The sequence below is a fragment of the Rhipicephalus sanguineus genome, chromosome 8, assembly GCF_013339695.2.
Source record: "Rhipicephalus sanguineus isolate Rsan-2018 chromosome 8, BIME_Rsan_1.4, whole genome shotgun sequence".
NCBI lineage: Eukaryota > Metazoa > Arthropoda > Arachnida > Ixodida > Ixodidae > Rhipicephalus > Rhipicephalus sanguineus.
In genome coordinates, this window is record NC_051183.1 from 66,380,768 (window position 1) to 66,396,514 (window position 15,747).

Here is a 15,747-nt window from a genome sequence, read left to right on the forward strand (position 1 = left end):
GACAAACCCTTCGTGCGCTGACCATGATAATGCCGGGCCAGTGTTGTTTCTACCAGTCAATGAATACTTAAGCGTTAACTTTCAAGTGATGATAGTTTATGTTCATATAATAAACATACAGGGTGTTTCAGCTAAAAAGCACCAAGTAATAAAAATATTAAACATAGGTGCTACGTGTCTCCAATTAGCGCAGTATTGTTCTGAGCCATATAGAGCACGTCAGAATATTTTTTTCAATCCGCCAAGCTCGGCAATTAACAAAGATTGCTTAATGAACTTTTTAAATAGTAACTCTAGAGAAAAGTTTTCAATACAAAGGTTGTAGCGCTTGTTCAGAAACATCGAATTTTTGAATCTATATTAAGCTAACTCCCCTGCTTAATTTTTTTCCGGCCTTTCTTTAAAGCGCGCGATTTTTAAAAAAATACCACGTGACTGCCGCCTAACGCGCGGCGCTTTTAGCGCCCTAAAATGTAAGTTGAACGAATTATCGAAGGCTGCTCCACGCACGAAGGTCGATTGAGCAGGCTACCGGTGACTGTGGTGGACGCTAAATGATGATAGGGGCGTACCGTCTAAAGAAAAGCCTACGAAAGAGCGGCCGCCACGTGTGAGTGAATCTTTTTATCTCGGTCCTTCATCACGCTGTCATGTTCGCCCCTTCCAATGTGTTTCTTCATTGGTGCGAAAAGAAAAGAAAAAAAAATGCCAACGCTGCATCAAATGCTGCCTACGGTCTCATGTGGCATTTGCTCCGTGGCCGCTGCTTTTTCGGTAAAGAATGTTTTTTTCGTTGTTGTTGAAACGGTATGCTCATTTTGTCGCTTAGCGTTCATCGCAGTCACCGATAACCTGTTCCATCGATCTGCGTGCGCGAAGCAGCCTTTGATAATTCGTTCAACTTACATTTGAGGGCACTAAAAGCGCCGCGCGTTTGGCGGCAGTCACATGGTATTTTTTAAAATTCGCGCGCTTTAAAGAAAGGCTGGAAAAAAATTAAGCAGGGGAGTTATCTTAATATAGATTCAAAAATTCGATGTTTCTGAACAAGCGCTACCACCTTTGTATTGAAAACTTTTCTCTGGAGTTGCTATTTCAAAAGTTCATTAAGCAATCTTTGTTAATTGCCGAGCTTGGCGGATTGAAAAAAATATTCTGACGTGCTCTATATGGCTCAAAACAATACTGCACTAATTGTAAATGCGTAGCGCCTATGCTTAATTTTTTAATACTTGGTGCATTTTAGCTGAAACACCCTGTATAGGATTAAAGGTACAGTCGAGCCCAATATGAGTTGCAAGATGCTGTCCGTAGTCAAAGCAGCTCCAATACTGCACGTGGCGCCGAAATAGAAAACAGTCAGTGACGTAAACACTGCTTGACACCTTGACCGCTAACAAACGACGACGGCAGTGAAAGCGACAACAACACGGGCGGTAAACTTGCAACTCGTTTAATCACGGAAACACGTACTATTATATAGACAATTATGACATGCGTTCTTTTCACTATCCTCGTCATTTGTTAGCTGTGAAGATGTCAAGCAGTAAACACCAACTAGGCCAGACTCAAGTTCATCTGACCTAAACTCTGTTTTGACTGCTGGTAATAACGTCAGCCGTACTTGCCCGTTGAGGAGAAGCACTATGGCTCCTAAAGCGACGGCTCTTTGTTGGCCAACAGATTCGCCTCACGATGACGGATGGGCACCGTATAGAGTCGCGACGCCTTATTGATTTTACACAATGAGCCCTGCGCTAGCCTCCGATAAGCCTCTCGCTCCTGTTTCTCTCTCAAAGCTTTCCTTCAATTTCACGTTTGCCGGTGTTCAGTGTAGGCTTGGGACCCCTTCAACGATGGCCACCGTGTTACGACTGATATTGAGCGCCACTGTACGCCCCTGTCTTCAGAAAATACTTACTTCTACATACACGAGAAGGAGACAGCGTAAAAAATTGAGAAGCCACTCCACTGTCAACGTCAATGACCAGCGAAGCTGATTATCACTCGACACAGAGTTGACACAGAACTTTCATCAAAGTTACGAGTTATTTATTGTATTGGGCGGCATTGAGCGGCATCGGCATGGCGCCTTTTTTTTTTCTAGCGTTTGTCGGCTTTTTGAGCGGTCACTTAAGATGCGCATCGCGCGAACACGGAAGGGCATCTGTAACATCAAATTTTCGCAAAGCCAGATTTTCCCTGATGTGTGTCTATAGCGATGCGCTGTAGAGTTGAATTATAAAACTGGTTTATTCAAAGCTCCAACGCTACATGACTGGGCGACGCCCTGTATGCGTCGTACCGCGATGCGAGTCGAGCGTCCAATACCCCCGGGTAGATCACGCGCCTCTTGGATACTTGAAGCCCGTGCCACCTGAGACCTCAGCCCATAAGCGTCGCTCTCTTCACATACCGTCCGGCGCATAGCAACGTAGGGCATCTTCGAGGCCGTTCGCTGTTTCTGTCGAGCATCAGAGATGGCGCTTGTACGCACGCCGAAGCCGTGATGACTCCCGACACTACATGTACCACATGATGTTGGCTTTTCATTTTTGTCCTGCAAAGGGCTTTCATTCGATTACCACGAAAGTCAGTGCAGCATTAAAAAAATGTTCTGTTTTTTACATTTTTTTGCACCACTAACGCAACTCATTCGTATCGTCATATATGCTTACAGGGGCGTAGCCAAGGGGGGGTGTTGGGGGGTTCAAACCCCCCCCCCCCCCGAAATTTTTCAGTTTTGCTTGTGTATATACACACGCACATATAGAAACGCACGCACGAACATACATAAAGTATGTTTGAACCCCACCCCCCCCCCCCCCGAAAAAAATTTCTGGCTACGCCCCTGTATGCTTACTTTTTGCAAACATGGGCGTTTAGCCGAGCTCCCTTTTGAAAGTAGTTCTGCTGCATACCCATACCTGACCCTAAAGTTACAAATAAGGCATGTCAAGTTAAACCGTTAAAAGCCAACGTCATGTAATCAAAGTAATGACATAGAACTTTCGCTTTGGAATACTAAGAAGCCAATTCAAGGAAAGTGAAACTGTAAAATTGCTGCATGTAGTACCGTGCTCGTTCGAAAAGTTTAGTAAAAGTGACGGAACCTAAGATAAATACTGGTAATATTTTGAATATGCATAACGGGCGTCTGCTTTTATTATTCAACTGACGTTTCTAGTTTAGTTGATACTACACTACAAGTCAAAAACTTCGCACACTAAAAAAGAAAGATAAGGAAAAACGCCATAAAACTGGGTCCTCTGCTCACCGGTGCAGCTGTTAGCCGCCTGTGTGCTGTATACTCATCAAATACCGATTGATCATGTGTAGCAGTCCCAAGCAGTAAGTGCATATGCTTAATCCATCTAAAATTTATTACTGGTATGAAACGTTCTTAAAATATTTCCTTGTAACGAACATCTTCGAACGCAATATAAATGTCTGAAGTGGCAATCCTTTGTATAGTAACACGTACGCGCCTGCACCACAACACTGTATATGCAATTCGTGCAGCACACGGCCAAAGAAGGCGAGGACACGATCGTGAACGCCAGCTTTCATCTCACTCATTGGTCAGTGGCGCCATTCGGGACGGGCACCAGCAGAACGAAGAACGTCGGTGAGTCACACAACTCTTCATGTGCATTTACTGCATTCTATGAAATATAACTGGCTTTCACTCTAAACGAAGACGAAGCAGATGAACAAACAACACAGCATACGCTTCGTGTGTGTGTTGTTCGTTCCTCTGCTTCGTCTTCTTTTTTACCGCGCTGTTTCCTGATTCAAGATGCTCAGTCAAGTACCCAACAAGTACACCTTATCAGTGTTAATAACGTTTACACGCGCAATTCAATTCATCATCATCATCATCATCACCCTGACTGCGCCCATTGCAAGGCAAAGGCTCCTCCCATGTTCCGCCAATCAACCCGGTCCTGTGCTTGCCGCGGCGACGTCATGCCCGCAAACTTTCAAAATATCTACGACAAATGTGTAGCACGGTAATGCAATCACTGCAACAATAACAGTGACTATGAGAACGGACCGGGACTGGTACCGGGACTGGTACCGGGACCGGGCACGGGAGCGGTTTGATTGGCGGGACATGCGAGAGGCCTTTGCCCTTCAGGGGCGTAGTCAGGCTGATGATGATAATTACGATGGTGATGAGAATGGAGTAGCTTATGTAAGTTAATATGTTAATTCACACTGAACGTAAACAGCGGCGCGAAACCAACACCATTAAGTATTCCGGCCACTCCAGACGCTAGATATGTCATTAACAAAGGCAACCGGCCATTTCTAAAGAGCACAGACGAAAAAAGAAAAAGTTAGCTTTATGATGTTAGCCACGCTTATCCCCAAGAGCATGATAAAACCTGTGTAGCTGTGAAATCATTGACCCCCTTTTCTCGCCTGTTTTGCAGGTTATGTGTTTGGCGGCGAAGTATTAAGGTTTTCCACGGGGGAGACGAGTGCCTCACCATCCCGCCCAACTGGAACCAGGAGGCCGGTCAGAAGTAAGCTCTCACTTCAGTGATTCCTCATGAGTCGGGCAAACCAACATTTGCATCGTGTTTCGGAGCAGTAAAATATGACAGTGCTGGTGGATGTACGGAAGTCTTTCAAAAATCACGTTCTAACATGCCAGCAGCATAACAGAGCGGGAGTGAGCCCGGAAATGTCGCGATGTCCTGTCGTCTCCACACGAACCACCTCCAGCGTAATGACGTTCCATTGCATACATCCTACAAGGGGTGAAACTGAAACTCGCACGCAGACGTCCTACTCTTGTAAATAATTCAAACCACTGTGATGTTTACCAAGATTCTTTTTGAGGTACTGAAGTCGAGAACTAATTAAGAAAAAAAGCAAGTGCTAAAGACATGACTGAAACGTCTCTTCAATGCTTCTTTAAAAGCAGGAACTTTCGAATTATAACGTGTTACTTTTAAAGGAACAGCGCAAAATGACTCAATTCTGAACTTTAAACAAGCAGGCTTTCAGATCCTATGCACCAGCTATTCTCTTGGCCCTCCCTGTTTAGTGCGAAGCAGAGAAACCGTAATGTGGTTAGTACGTGCCTGCATGGTCCGTGTTATCTCAGCAGCCAGCGAACCTTCGAAGCAAGAGGAAAAGAAGTGTGCAATCCTGAGGAAAGCGGTGTTCTTTACAGACGGAAGCCAGATTATCACTTAGCTCTTTACCGGGAACAAGTTATCCAAACGCAAATTCATCGATTGAAGATATGTTACATAAACTGGGTGTTACAATATGCGAATTGACGGGGTCGTAGGTGGAGGATATTTAAGGGTTTGGGCATCTTTATTGATGTAGGGTAATTGAAGGTAAAGAAAAAGTACCAAAATACAGGCAAATAGATGAACAAAGACAAACAGTAAAAAGCACACACCGGAAGTCCGGGTAAGTACAGACATCCTAAAATTTTAGTGGTTTCAAAATGCCTGATAGTTCTATATAACGGGTGGAATAAATCCGCGTATAACGGTGTATTGCTTATTTAGAGCACTTGATAAATACCCATTATGAATATACAAGAATACACAAGGTTATAATGGCGATTCTGTTGGTGTCGTTCCTCCTGCGCCTCAAACGTTCACGTTACTTTCAGTGCTGACATCTTGGGCTGTTAACTGTGCCCTTTTTAATCCCTATCCACTAAACGAACTGTGCTAAGGTTTAAACGTCCGGGAATACTCAGAAAACATTCCTTTATTAGCCCATTAATCGAAGATGAAATCATGTGTACTCATAAATCACTAAGGTAAAGAAGGAACAAGAAGAGTGTGAAGCATGATGCACATACGCCCACAGTATTTGCGCGGCAGAGTGGTACACTCTAAGCCAAAATCGAGTATTTTGGGAGTGTTTCTGCCACACAACAACAATCGTCATCCACCTCGCGTGCTTTCCTCGCGTTATCACCGCAGTCGCGGCACTTCCCGGTCACGAACGGCGCGCGCGTTATCAGCGTGACATAGCATTCTTGACAGGAAAGTGACGAGAGCTGGGTTTTCAAGAAAGGAAACGCGAGCAAGCCAGATGACGATTATTGTTGTGTGGCAGAAATACTCCCCAAATACTCGATTTTGTCTTAGAGTGTAACGGGTGCAGTTGTCGACAAGATGAACACAGCTCCCTACAGCGACACGTGGGCTTTCACTGATGCAGCCCTTACTCGTCTAATCTTTCAGCATCATTGTTTACGAAGGCGGTGCAGTCCTGAATCAAGCCCGTTCCCTGTGGAGGCTGGAGCTGGTGCGCACAAAGTAAGTGAAGCTTTCCAAATTTCTTAATATATGTTGATTAGGAGATGTTGGCTCTTTTATGCAGTGCCGGCTACTGTCACGTCAGCGATTGACGTCAGTGATACGTCAGCGTATCACTCACGTGAATCGCTGACGTGATACGTCAGCGATACGTCAGCACTTTTTCAAGGATATTAGTGGCAAAATTCCCAAACCTTCTCTTTCGTATGCGCATTTTCCCATTGTACCAACGGGCATCGCTGATGGTATGTCCCGTGCCATGATTGGCTGAGATATTCTCTTAAGAAAATGTTTGAAATATCATTTCACGAATACGGGTGAAGATTGTTAAAAATCACACCCAAGGAAAAAAAATAAGTTAACTAGAGGCAGCTTTCAAATACGCACGAAGTCCATTCACACAGTGACACTAAAGACGACGCAAAATACAGCCCGAGCACGTAGCACTAGATTGCTCATAAAGTGGGCATACAAAGACAGCCATATGTTAACACAGAACGCTACACTTCAAGTCTAGTGATATAGCAACACTAAAAATAAAAAAAGGCCCAGACACACCATAAGTTTGCATGTAAAGTCGCCATAAGGCCGTAGGCTACTCCTGAAATCGCAAACACTGCCCAGAAACGCGTATATTGCGGTCGTAGGCGTGTCTTACGGTTCATCAACCTCAATGTCAGCGATATGAGACAGCCGGGAGCTCCCGCCTGCATCCTAATAACCCCGTGTGCTGACGGCAAGGTCGACCTAATGACCGTCGCTGCGATTAATGGGCAACTGCGGTTGATTTATTCTCCGGATGCGGCCGCCACCGAGCGCCTGCAAATTGCTGTCGCAAAGTATGGCGTCGTGACTTAATGAACCTTAGGATAATAATCGGTGCTGTTCTACACGGTTCGCCGTGTGTAGATGGGCGTCAGTTTGACAGCGGGTCGCATGGATATTCGTGAAGCGATATTCGAAACACTCACCTTTTAGCCTGACGTGTAGACCTATGAATTCATAACACACTGATTTTGTCGACGGGGTGTCTGTTATGTGAAACGATTGGCTCTTTTTATTGCGATAGCAATTATATGAACAGTCTCGGCTCGTTTTTGCCGCCGCCGTCATGCACCGTATATGTATAAGTATATATATATATATATATATATATATATATATATATATATATATATATATATATATATATATATAAAAATTCCCAAAGAAAAATAATTCACAAAAATGCTTCCTAAGCGCGGAATCGATCCAGCGACCTCTCTCTCCGCAGCGCGTGGCGCTAGACACTACGCCACAAAGCGCAGATCCTTCATGTAGCTAACGGCGAGCGTTATATACACACCCTTTACCGCTGGCAGGACTCCGAGAGGGCAGGCGCTTATAAGCGTTTCTTCATTACCAGCGAGATGGCGCGAGGAGCGCAACGGGCGCATTTAAAGGTCGTCGGCCAGCTCGCTCGCTTCTATATTTGTGCAGGGAGAACCTTGCCCTTCCGCTGTCTGCTCGCGTGGTAGTTATTGCCGGGGGGCAGATGTTTTTGCAGCGTAGCAGCGCGTCCATCACGGGACGCTTTTCTTGCTATCGCATTCATTGCTTCGCCCTTGCGGCGAAACTGTGACTTTTTTTTTTGTTCAAAAGCTTTTCTAAAGGCCCTCAGGGGGAACACTTCTTGAGTGAAGGGTTGGTGCAAACATCTTCCGCTAATAATAGTACAACAGGTGGGCAACATATTAGGCATTCTGGGACTCGGTTAAAAAAATGTTTACGGCCCTTATACACCGGAAATTTTATTAATTACGATGCCTTAAAGGCGGCGAATTCTTGTTAAATAACTGAAAATGTCTGAGCACAACCAATCAACTTGAAGCATTGCAGAGTTAAGCTCAGCGTAATGGGCAGCTCAACTGCAGCGAACGTTCACATAAAAACTGAACACGTACGGTGTCATTTCCGCCGAATGACACGTATGAAAATACTTTATTATACCGCTCACTCAGTGAAGCTTTCCAATGAACAGTTTCATATACAATGTTCACATTCATTTTCAGGTGGGCTGGTGGCTTCGTGAACTGGGGCTATCCGCTCCGCATACACCACATCACGACGGGCCAGTACCTGGCCTTCGGCGAAAACCGAGAGGTGTGCCTCGTGCCTCGCGAGCGCGCCACCGTCGCGGCCACCGCGTTCTGCTTGAGGCAAACCAAGGTGAGTGCGTCGCAACGTAGTTGCCGTTCGATCGAAAAAGCTTCTAGCCTCGCTACAACGAAACTTAGAGGGAAACCAAATTTACTGCGTTATAACCATTACTTCCTTAAAAAAATGTTCAATTAGTACATCGCTCGGCAATCGGGATGTAACTATTGTAACGTGGTACTGACGATGAAGAAGGCGCGCGGCAGTCGACTGGTAGAAAACAAACTCTTGATCGGACCAAATTGCGGCCAGAAAAATAACTTAAAAGTACAAGCCAAGCACGCTGTACACTGATAGCGGCGATAACAATCGTCGGCCGTGGGTAAATTGATCGTCGGCGGGACGCGTCGTCTTTTATAGATCAGTTATCTCACGTTCCAGCGTTGTCGCTAATGCTCGCCTATGCTTCCGAATAAACTCAACTACTCGCGTCCTGCGTGTAATCTTAACCGAACAATGTAAAACAATCGGGAAGCTTCCCAAGCATGGCGGCGCAGCTTGCGCCGCCGATCAAGAGTTTGTTCTCTACCAGTCGAGGGGGGGGGGTGAAACCCGACCACGCCAAAATAAGGGCGCGTGGCACTATTCAATTTTCGGAATGATCGAAGCTCCGCTAGATTCAGTATGAATTGTGGCGAGGAAGCCCGTTCTTGCCTTCCGCCGTTGCCTTCAATCGATCCCCTCCGATATCGTGTGCGCCGAAGAAGCGACGCAACAAATGTACGCCTTCAGAGCAGGCGAAGCCTTCGTGGCATTAGGTCACCGACATTCAATTTGTCAGTGTCCTTGTCTTCGCTTTGCACTACCATAACGTCGCGCTCAGCCCTTTCTGATGGTCAGTTTTTTTTTCATTCTTCACTGTGCGCACATCTGCATCAAAGAAACCAAACGAACGAAAACAAAGGTGCTGTAGTAGTAGACGCGAAAGCGTGGAGACACATTGTGGTGTCACGGACGAGCGAAATTTGATATTTGCGTCGACAAGAAGATTTCACTTTGTTAAATAGAGTTTCAAATTCATGTGTCTCGGTGAGAAATTCAAGGGCATTTACAATTGCTTCCTTATGACCAATATACCGGTAAAACACCTTTTGGAATAGCGAGGTCTTACTGTAAATCGTCCTTTAAAACAAAACGAGCCAGCGCGAAGCGAAGGGAAAGGAAAATGAAGACGTACAACTTACGTGCGGGGTTGTTTATAGGCATCATTTGTGTCCTGGAATTTTATGTTGCAAATTGTTAAACGACCTGGAGTCAAGCGCGAAATGTCATGGTGACATACAGCTATGCCAAGTGCCATGCCATTTAAATCTCTGTGGTAGATCAATTAGAAATAAGGAGTAAACAAGCAACTGGTGTTTTCTGACGCACGGTATCGTACGGCAACGCAGAAGTCAGATTCAACCGCCTTAAAGCAAGGCCGTGTGTTCGAATGACAGTCTTCAAATACAGTAGGAGCGTGGTTCAAAAAAAAAAAAAAACGTTCGATGGGTGCATAGGCCCCCTGCCCCTCACCCACACACTTAAAAAAAAATACGCGAGATTGTTTAAAATAATGTGAATTTTTTCAACCTCACTAGCGTTTCCAAAAGATGTACTTGGCATACTTTCAGCATCATTACAGATATATGGAATGAATTATGTTATTTATGATTGTTTCTTTTTACCAGCCGTAGTTCGAAGGTTGCGGGATCGAATCCGGGCCGTGGTGGCCGCATTTCGATGGAGGCAAAATGCCAAATGCCCCTGCACTTAGATTTAAGCGTACAATAAAAAACACTAGATGGTCAAAATTTCTGGAGCCCTCCGATACGGCGTCTTTCATAATCCTACCCTGGCTTTGGGACTTAAAATCCCGAGAATTATTATTGTGTTTCGAAGGAAGTGGTGGGGTTTATTTCTTTCTTTCTAATTTATCTTTCTCTTCTTTATCAGGACGATAAAAAGATTGTTTTGGACGAGAAGGAGGAAGAGGTTCTCGGATCACCTCTTATCAAATATGGCGACACCACAGTGTTCCTTCAGCATCTGGAAACGGGACTGTGGCTATCGTACAAGGTGATAACCTTCACTTAAACTCTGTTTACATTTCTTATCGCTAAGCGAAAAGGCCTATTTTATTTATTTACTTATTTATTTATTTACTTCTTTATTTATTTATCTATCACCGTAGCAATATCCACTGTGCATGAAAGTTCGCTTCGGCTACGAGATGTGGTAGTTCGAAACCTGCCTAAAGATAGCTATTGGTTTGCGCACGTATTATGGCGTGGGAGAGGCGTAGAATCGCGACAGCCGTGAACACTTGTGGATTCCGGAACGAGCGGCGGGAGTTACACGTGTTAAACACCCGCCCATTAAAAAAGGCTCATGCATAATTATCATCATCAACAACAGCGTTAACAAAGTGTGCAGGAGAGCGTGTTGCCTTACGAACGCGCATTGGGTACTTCGCTATATTGCAAAAAGAAGAATGATGACGTAGAGAGAACTTCGCAACTTAACTTAGAGTAAACATTTTAGAATAGTTTCAAAGGTCAATCCCGCGCGCACAGACGCTCCTTCCCTTGCCTGAGTCTGGGTGTCCACATGGGCTGGCCGCATCTTTAGTAGACAAAAGGTGCAGACAAAAAACGGAGACTGCGCCGCTGGCGGAGACTGCGCCGCTGGCGGAGCGCGCTCGCGCGGCGGCGCTTGCGTCGGCGTTGTGTGGTGGCGCTGCTGTAGTATGAAGTAAAGCACTGCGAGACAGCGCAGTGCACTCACGTAAAAAAAAAAGCCTAAAAGATCACAGCATATCCACGGAGTGAATGATGATGAGTGGGCGAAGCCTGCGGTGGTTCATCGTAAACCGGGAACATCTTCCGTGAAATTCTGCCAGTACATCATCACCGAACGTGAGATCGGCGCGTTTATACTAAAGTTTCGATGAAGTTTATGACGACTTGCAGCTCCACTTAAATTTTACATGGACATCGCTGTGAATTTCATTGTTAGAAAACATTGTCTTTAGAAAAACATCTGCCTCTTCGGTTAAGCAAGCTGGCGTATTTTCGTTTTGCTTTGCAAACATCTGGCGTCTTTCCGTGTTGCGTTTAGAAGAAATCTGGCGTCCGTTCCTTGGTTTATTTCATCAATCAAGCGGCGTTTTGAACAAAAATGTTTATTGTTGAGTCACGCACAGGAGAAATCTCGCCAGGCACTACCTTGGAGGTAAACGAATCGCTGCTAATGGGAATGAGAGACAGAAGAAGTCGGCTTTTAGCTAACACGTACACGTCTACTTCTACTAACGTTTCCTACTGGGAACATGCCAATGGCTGCTAATGGGGAATAGAGAGACAGAAGAATTCGGCTTTAGTTACCGCGCACGCTGCGAATTTTTTATTGTTGCAAAACGCACAGGAGAAATCTCCCACCGGCACCACCTTGGAGGTCAAGTATCTGGTACTCTGAGCGTAAGACTGGTTACGCACTACGACGGGGACAAACGGGTGCCGCTTTAAGGAGCTTCGCCGCTAAAAAGCGCAGAGGCGTCGAAAGACCATGATTCCCAGGATGAACGTCAGCGTCTGCAGGCGCTCACGCCGGAGAAAAGAGCTGACAGGCGTCTATACAGCAGTAACGCGAATGCAGCTTTTTTGGTAATCTGTGCCTGTATGAATGTTGCGACCCCACGAAAATTTTTGCTGTATTCTTTTAACACTGTTTCCTGGGGTTTTCAGTTAAGTTTCCATTTTCTTTTTTTCTCATTCTTAGTGTAGCAAAAGCACATCAGTGTTAAGGCCTATAGAGCTGTTCCTGGACACTTTCAGAGATAAGTGAGTGAATGAATAAATTCAGTGACACAAGATGGTGACTGGGTCAAAGTCTAGGTGTAGAGACGCGGACAATACTCTATGGCAACTCTTATCCAAATAATTTTTGAAATTAACACTATTCTATGTGCTTAGCTCTCAATGAAACATCTGACTTTTTTTTCTTTTTCAGACGTACGAGACGAAAAAGCGCGGAGTTGGCAAAGTAGAGGAGAAGCAGGTGAGATACGTGGATGTTTTAACTAAGTTTAGTTTCATTGCCGTGTTTCATTCTATGCATTTGTAGTACAACATTCAACATGCTGTTGATTAGGTGTACGTTGATGATTTGTATGTTACTTGACTGATGTGTGCGTCTTTGTGATGTGTGTCTTAAAGAACCGCCGCCGCATTCAAATCAGAGCCCTTAACAAGGACGCCTCTCGTGCTGCCACCCCCACCTTGAAATACGGGTGGTTTTCTTGTGTTTCGTGGGAAATGGCTTAAAGTTCTGCGTTCTCTTCTATAGGAGAGGCGTATGCAGCTGTCTTCGAAATACCTTATACTTTAAATGCACCTGTTTTCAAAAGAATGGAGTAAATTTACAGCAGTATGTTTTTAGGAATAGGTACGATTGCGAGTATCATGTACCCTACTTCAGTAGAGCAATAACCTATGTGTGTAGAAAAATTAGGAACGGTTTAGAGCACTCAAGCTCGAAGCCGGGGCAGCGTGAAGCTGACGTTGAAGGAAGAGACTCTCTGTGTTTAGAAAATGATATAAACGATTTGGTTTAGTATGTGCCCTACTATAGATTAGGTGTGTACGCTGTGGCAGACAAAAACGTAACTACAAGGACACTGATGAAATACAACGTCACATGTTCCGTGTATGTTTAGACATGCGGATTATATCACCGACTATTAATATCAATATCAAGTTTCTTAGTAGACGTACGTGGTCAGAAAAAAAAAATGGGGAAGATAAAAAGTACCAAGTAATGTACTATGGGATAGCACTTAGCAATTCTTTACATAGCTGCATACAAGGTGTACACACACAGATAACTGATAAATGGGCTGCGGAAAAAGATACGGCTAAAGTGTGCTTTAAAAAATTGGGGACTATTTAGAGCACTAAATATCCTATTGGAGAACACTTCTGCTGTCCCTTATGGCATGAACTAACATAAACTGTCTTTTGAAAAAAGAATTATGGGGGATGGTTAGAACTCTTTTAGTGAAGCCGAAAGCTTAGTCAGACTTTCTCTTGAACTTTCTGCCGATCTGCTACGGCAGCGGCCTCTTGTCTACACCACTTCTCCATTCACAGAACAGCTGGGTCTTATTTGTGCCGCATGCTGCTCCCGTTGGGGCGTTGCCGCAGCTTCATCCGTAGCCGCTTCTCCCGATGGCGATTACGACGAGCGGTATTTCGCGCTGATCTTGCCTCTTCTACAATGGCATACTTTCTCGATTTTTCCCCGCCGGCAACGACTTGAGCCTGGTCACGTGATACTTGCCTTTCTTATTTGCTTTGCGATATCAATTACACGGGGCACACCAGGCGCACTTTTTTCCGTCGGCGTCGCCCGTGATGTTCCGTATAAATGCCAAACTGATAGCACCACTCAGCGCGTCCTATGTTCGTTGTGCGAGCGAAAGCGCGCGAACGCTTCAGACGGACGCAGCTCAAGCGGAGATAAAACGAGTGAGCCGTCTCGGCGCGAAAGTCACATAGAGGCGTGGCGGAGAGAAGGCGGTCAAGCATAGCTCCGGCACAATATTACGTACCTCGACCCATCGGCCGTGGCAGCCCGCGGTCGTGCGCACCGTATCTCTACAAGGCGGGCGACTCGTACCTTCGTACGTGTTAGTGTTTTCATCGCAGCAAAGTTTGCGTTGAACTCATACACAGCACAAAGTTCACTTCGTTACCTGCAGCGGCTGCATTTCGTTAGGCCAACGTTTTGTTCGGGCTAGCCACGTCTCATGCTTAAAGGAGTGAGCTGCTAGCCTTACTTCGTATATCATTCCCATTTGAGATTATCCCATTGTTTGATTCTCACTTGCGCCCAAACTGAATTTTGGCGGGTTTTTGACATTGCCGTCATGTTCTGGATATATATATATATATATATATATATATATATATATATCAAGGCAATATAAACACAAAGGAAAAGTAATCAGAAGAAGAAGCTTTCGAGGTGCGCGACTGGGCATTCGAACATGCGACCCCGCCCTGCAGCGCGCCGCGTTAGACAACTCTGCGACACGCCATACGTCCTTTAGCCTACTACCGGCGAGCTATTTATATACACCATTCACCGATGACTGTACGCAGAGCTCGGACGGGGGGGGGGGGGGGGGTGGCTTCAGCGTGTTCGCTGACCCACGTGATGGCGCGAATGGCGCACTTTAGACGCGGCGGTTAGCTATTATGCCAGATACACTATCGGGTGTTGGGAAAGAAACGATACTTGGTGGAAGGACACTATAGAGACACGCAGAGTGCTGGAGCTATGTGCCTCCTTACTATGTGTATATGTTATTTATTCTTATTAGGCAAGGACATTCTTATTCAGACTAGGACGAGTCCACCAGGTACTAAGTGTAATTGACCACACATATCGTCATCATCAAAGGTTGTCGCCGCGCTCGTGTTTCGCAGGAGTTGAAATACGCGCGTCTAGCGTTTCTAGTAACGTTGCGCGCGTCCGACATATTACTTCGCCTTGCACGGCGTGGTCGCCCGTGGGCACGCGCTATCTCGTGAAGGGGTGGGCAGGGGGGATGTTAAGGAGGAAAGGTTTGCACATCTTGTGCTTTCAGCGCAAAGTTTAAGCTCTAGCTATAGGCGGCCAAGACGCCGGCAGTTGCCCCTGAGGAGGTGTGCCACAAGTCCACGATAGTGGCAGCCTTTGCATTTATGACCCTGGAGTGTCGGAACGCCTCATAGCTGGAGGGCAGCAGGGACGCAGCTGACGTGCTAGCCGAGCGGCGAATGGCCCTTGTGCGGAGTGCTTGAAGCGGGGGCTGCGAACCTGGCCATTACAGCGTTCGTGTGTCGCGTAAGAAAACACGCCGCACAAGTGACCGACGGCCGCGAAAAGGAAGTCGACGCGCATATTGCGCGCTCACGTGAGTGTGTTCTGCATCTCACACAACCTTCAAACGATTTGAGAGGCGTTAGCTCTCCCCATCATGAAATTGTCTTGCTACTTTCGAAGTATCTACGCGTATATAGATCACCACAATTATCAAAATCGAATATTTATCACTACAACTGCAAGCGAGTGTAGGCCAATGTTGGGTAAACCCGTTGCGACCTTAATTCTAGGCCTACGTTATTCCTACTTTGTCCCTAGTAGGTTTAGAATGTTTTGCCTCTCTTTGAGTGAATAAATTGCCACAGTGAGGATTGGCGCCAGAAGCATCAGCCTTTTAGTT

The 15,747-nt window shown here is 45.6% G+C and overlaps 2 protein-coding genes across 2 annotated transcripts in view; both read left to right on the top strand.

Annotated features, from left to right (window-relative positions):
• LOC125759454 (ryanodine receptor-like) overlaps positions 1-3,678 on the top strand; it is a 281,891-nt gene extending 278,213 nt beyond the window's left edge. Inside the window, exon 7 of the mRNA XM_049418256.1 lies at positions 3,523-3,678. Within this exon, the coding sequence (XP_049274213.1) occupies positions 3,523-3,678 (156 nt within the window). The remainder of the gene's footprint in view (positions 1-3,522) is intronic.
• A 6,759-nt stretch (positions 3,679-10,437) lies between these two features.
• The window catches only part of LOC119402033 (ryanodine receptor-like), a 150,637-nt gene continuing 145,327 nt past the window's right edge, over positions 10,438-15,747 (top strand). Inside the window, 2 exon segments of the mRNA XM_049418475.1 lie at positions 10,438-10,556; positions 12,489-12,536. The gene's annotated coding sequence lies outside the window, so the exon portion shown is untranslated.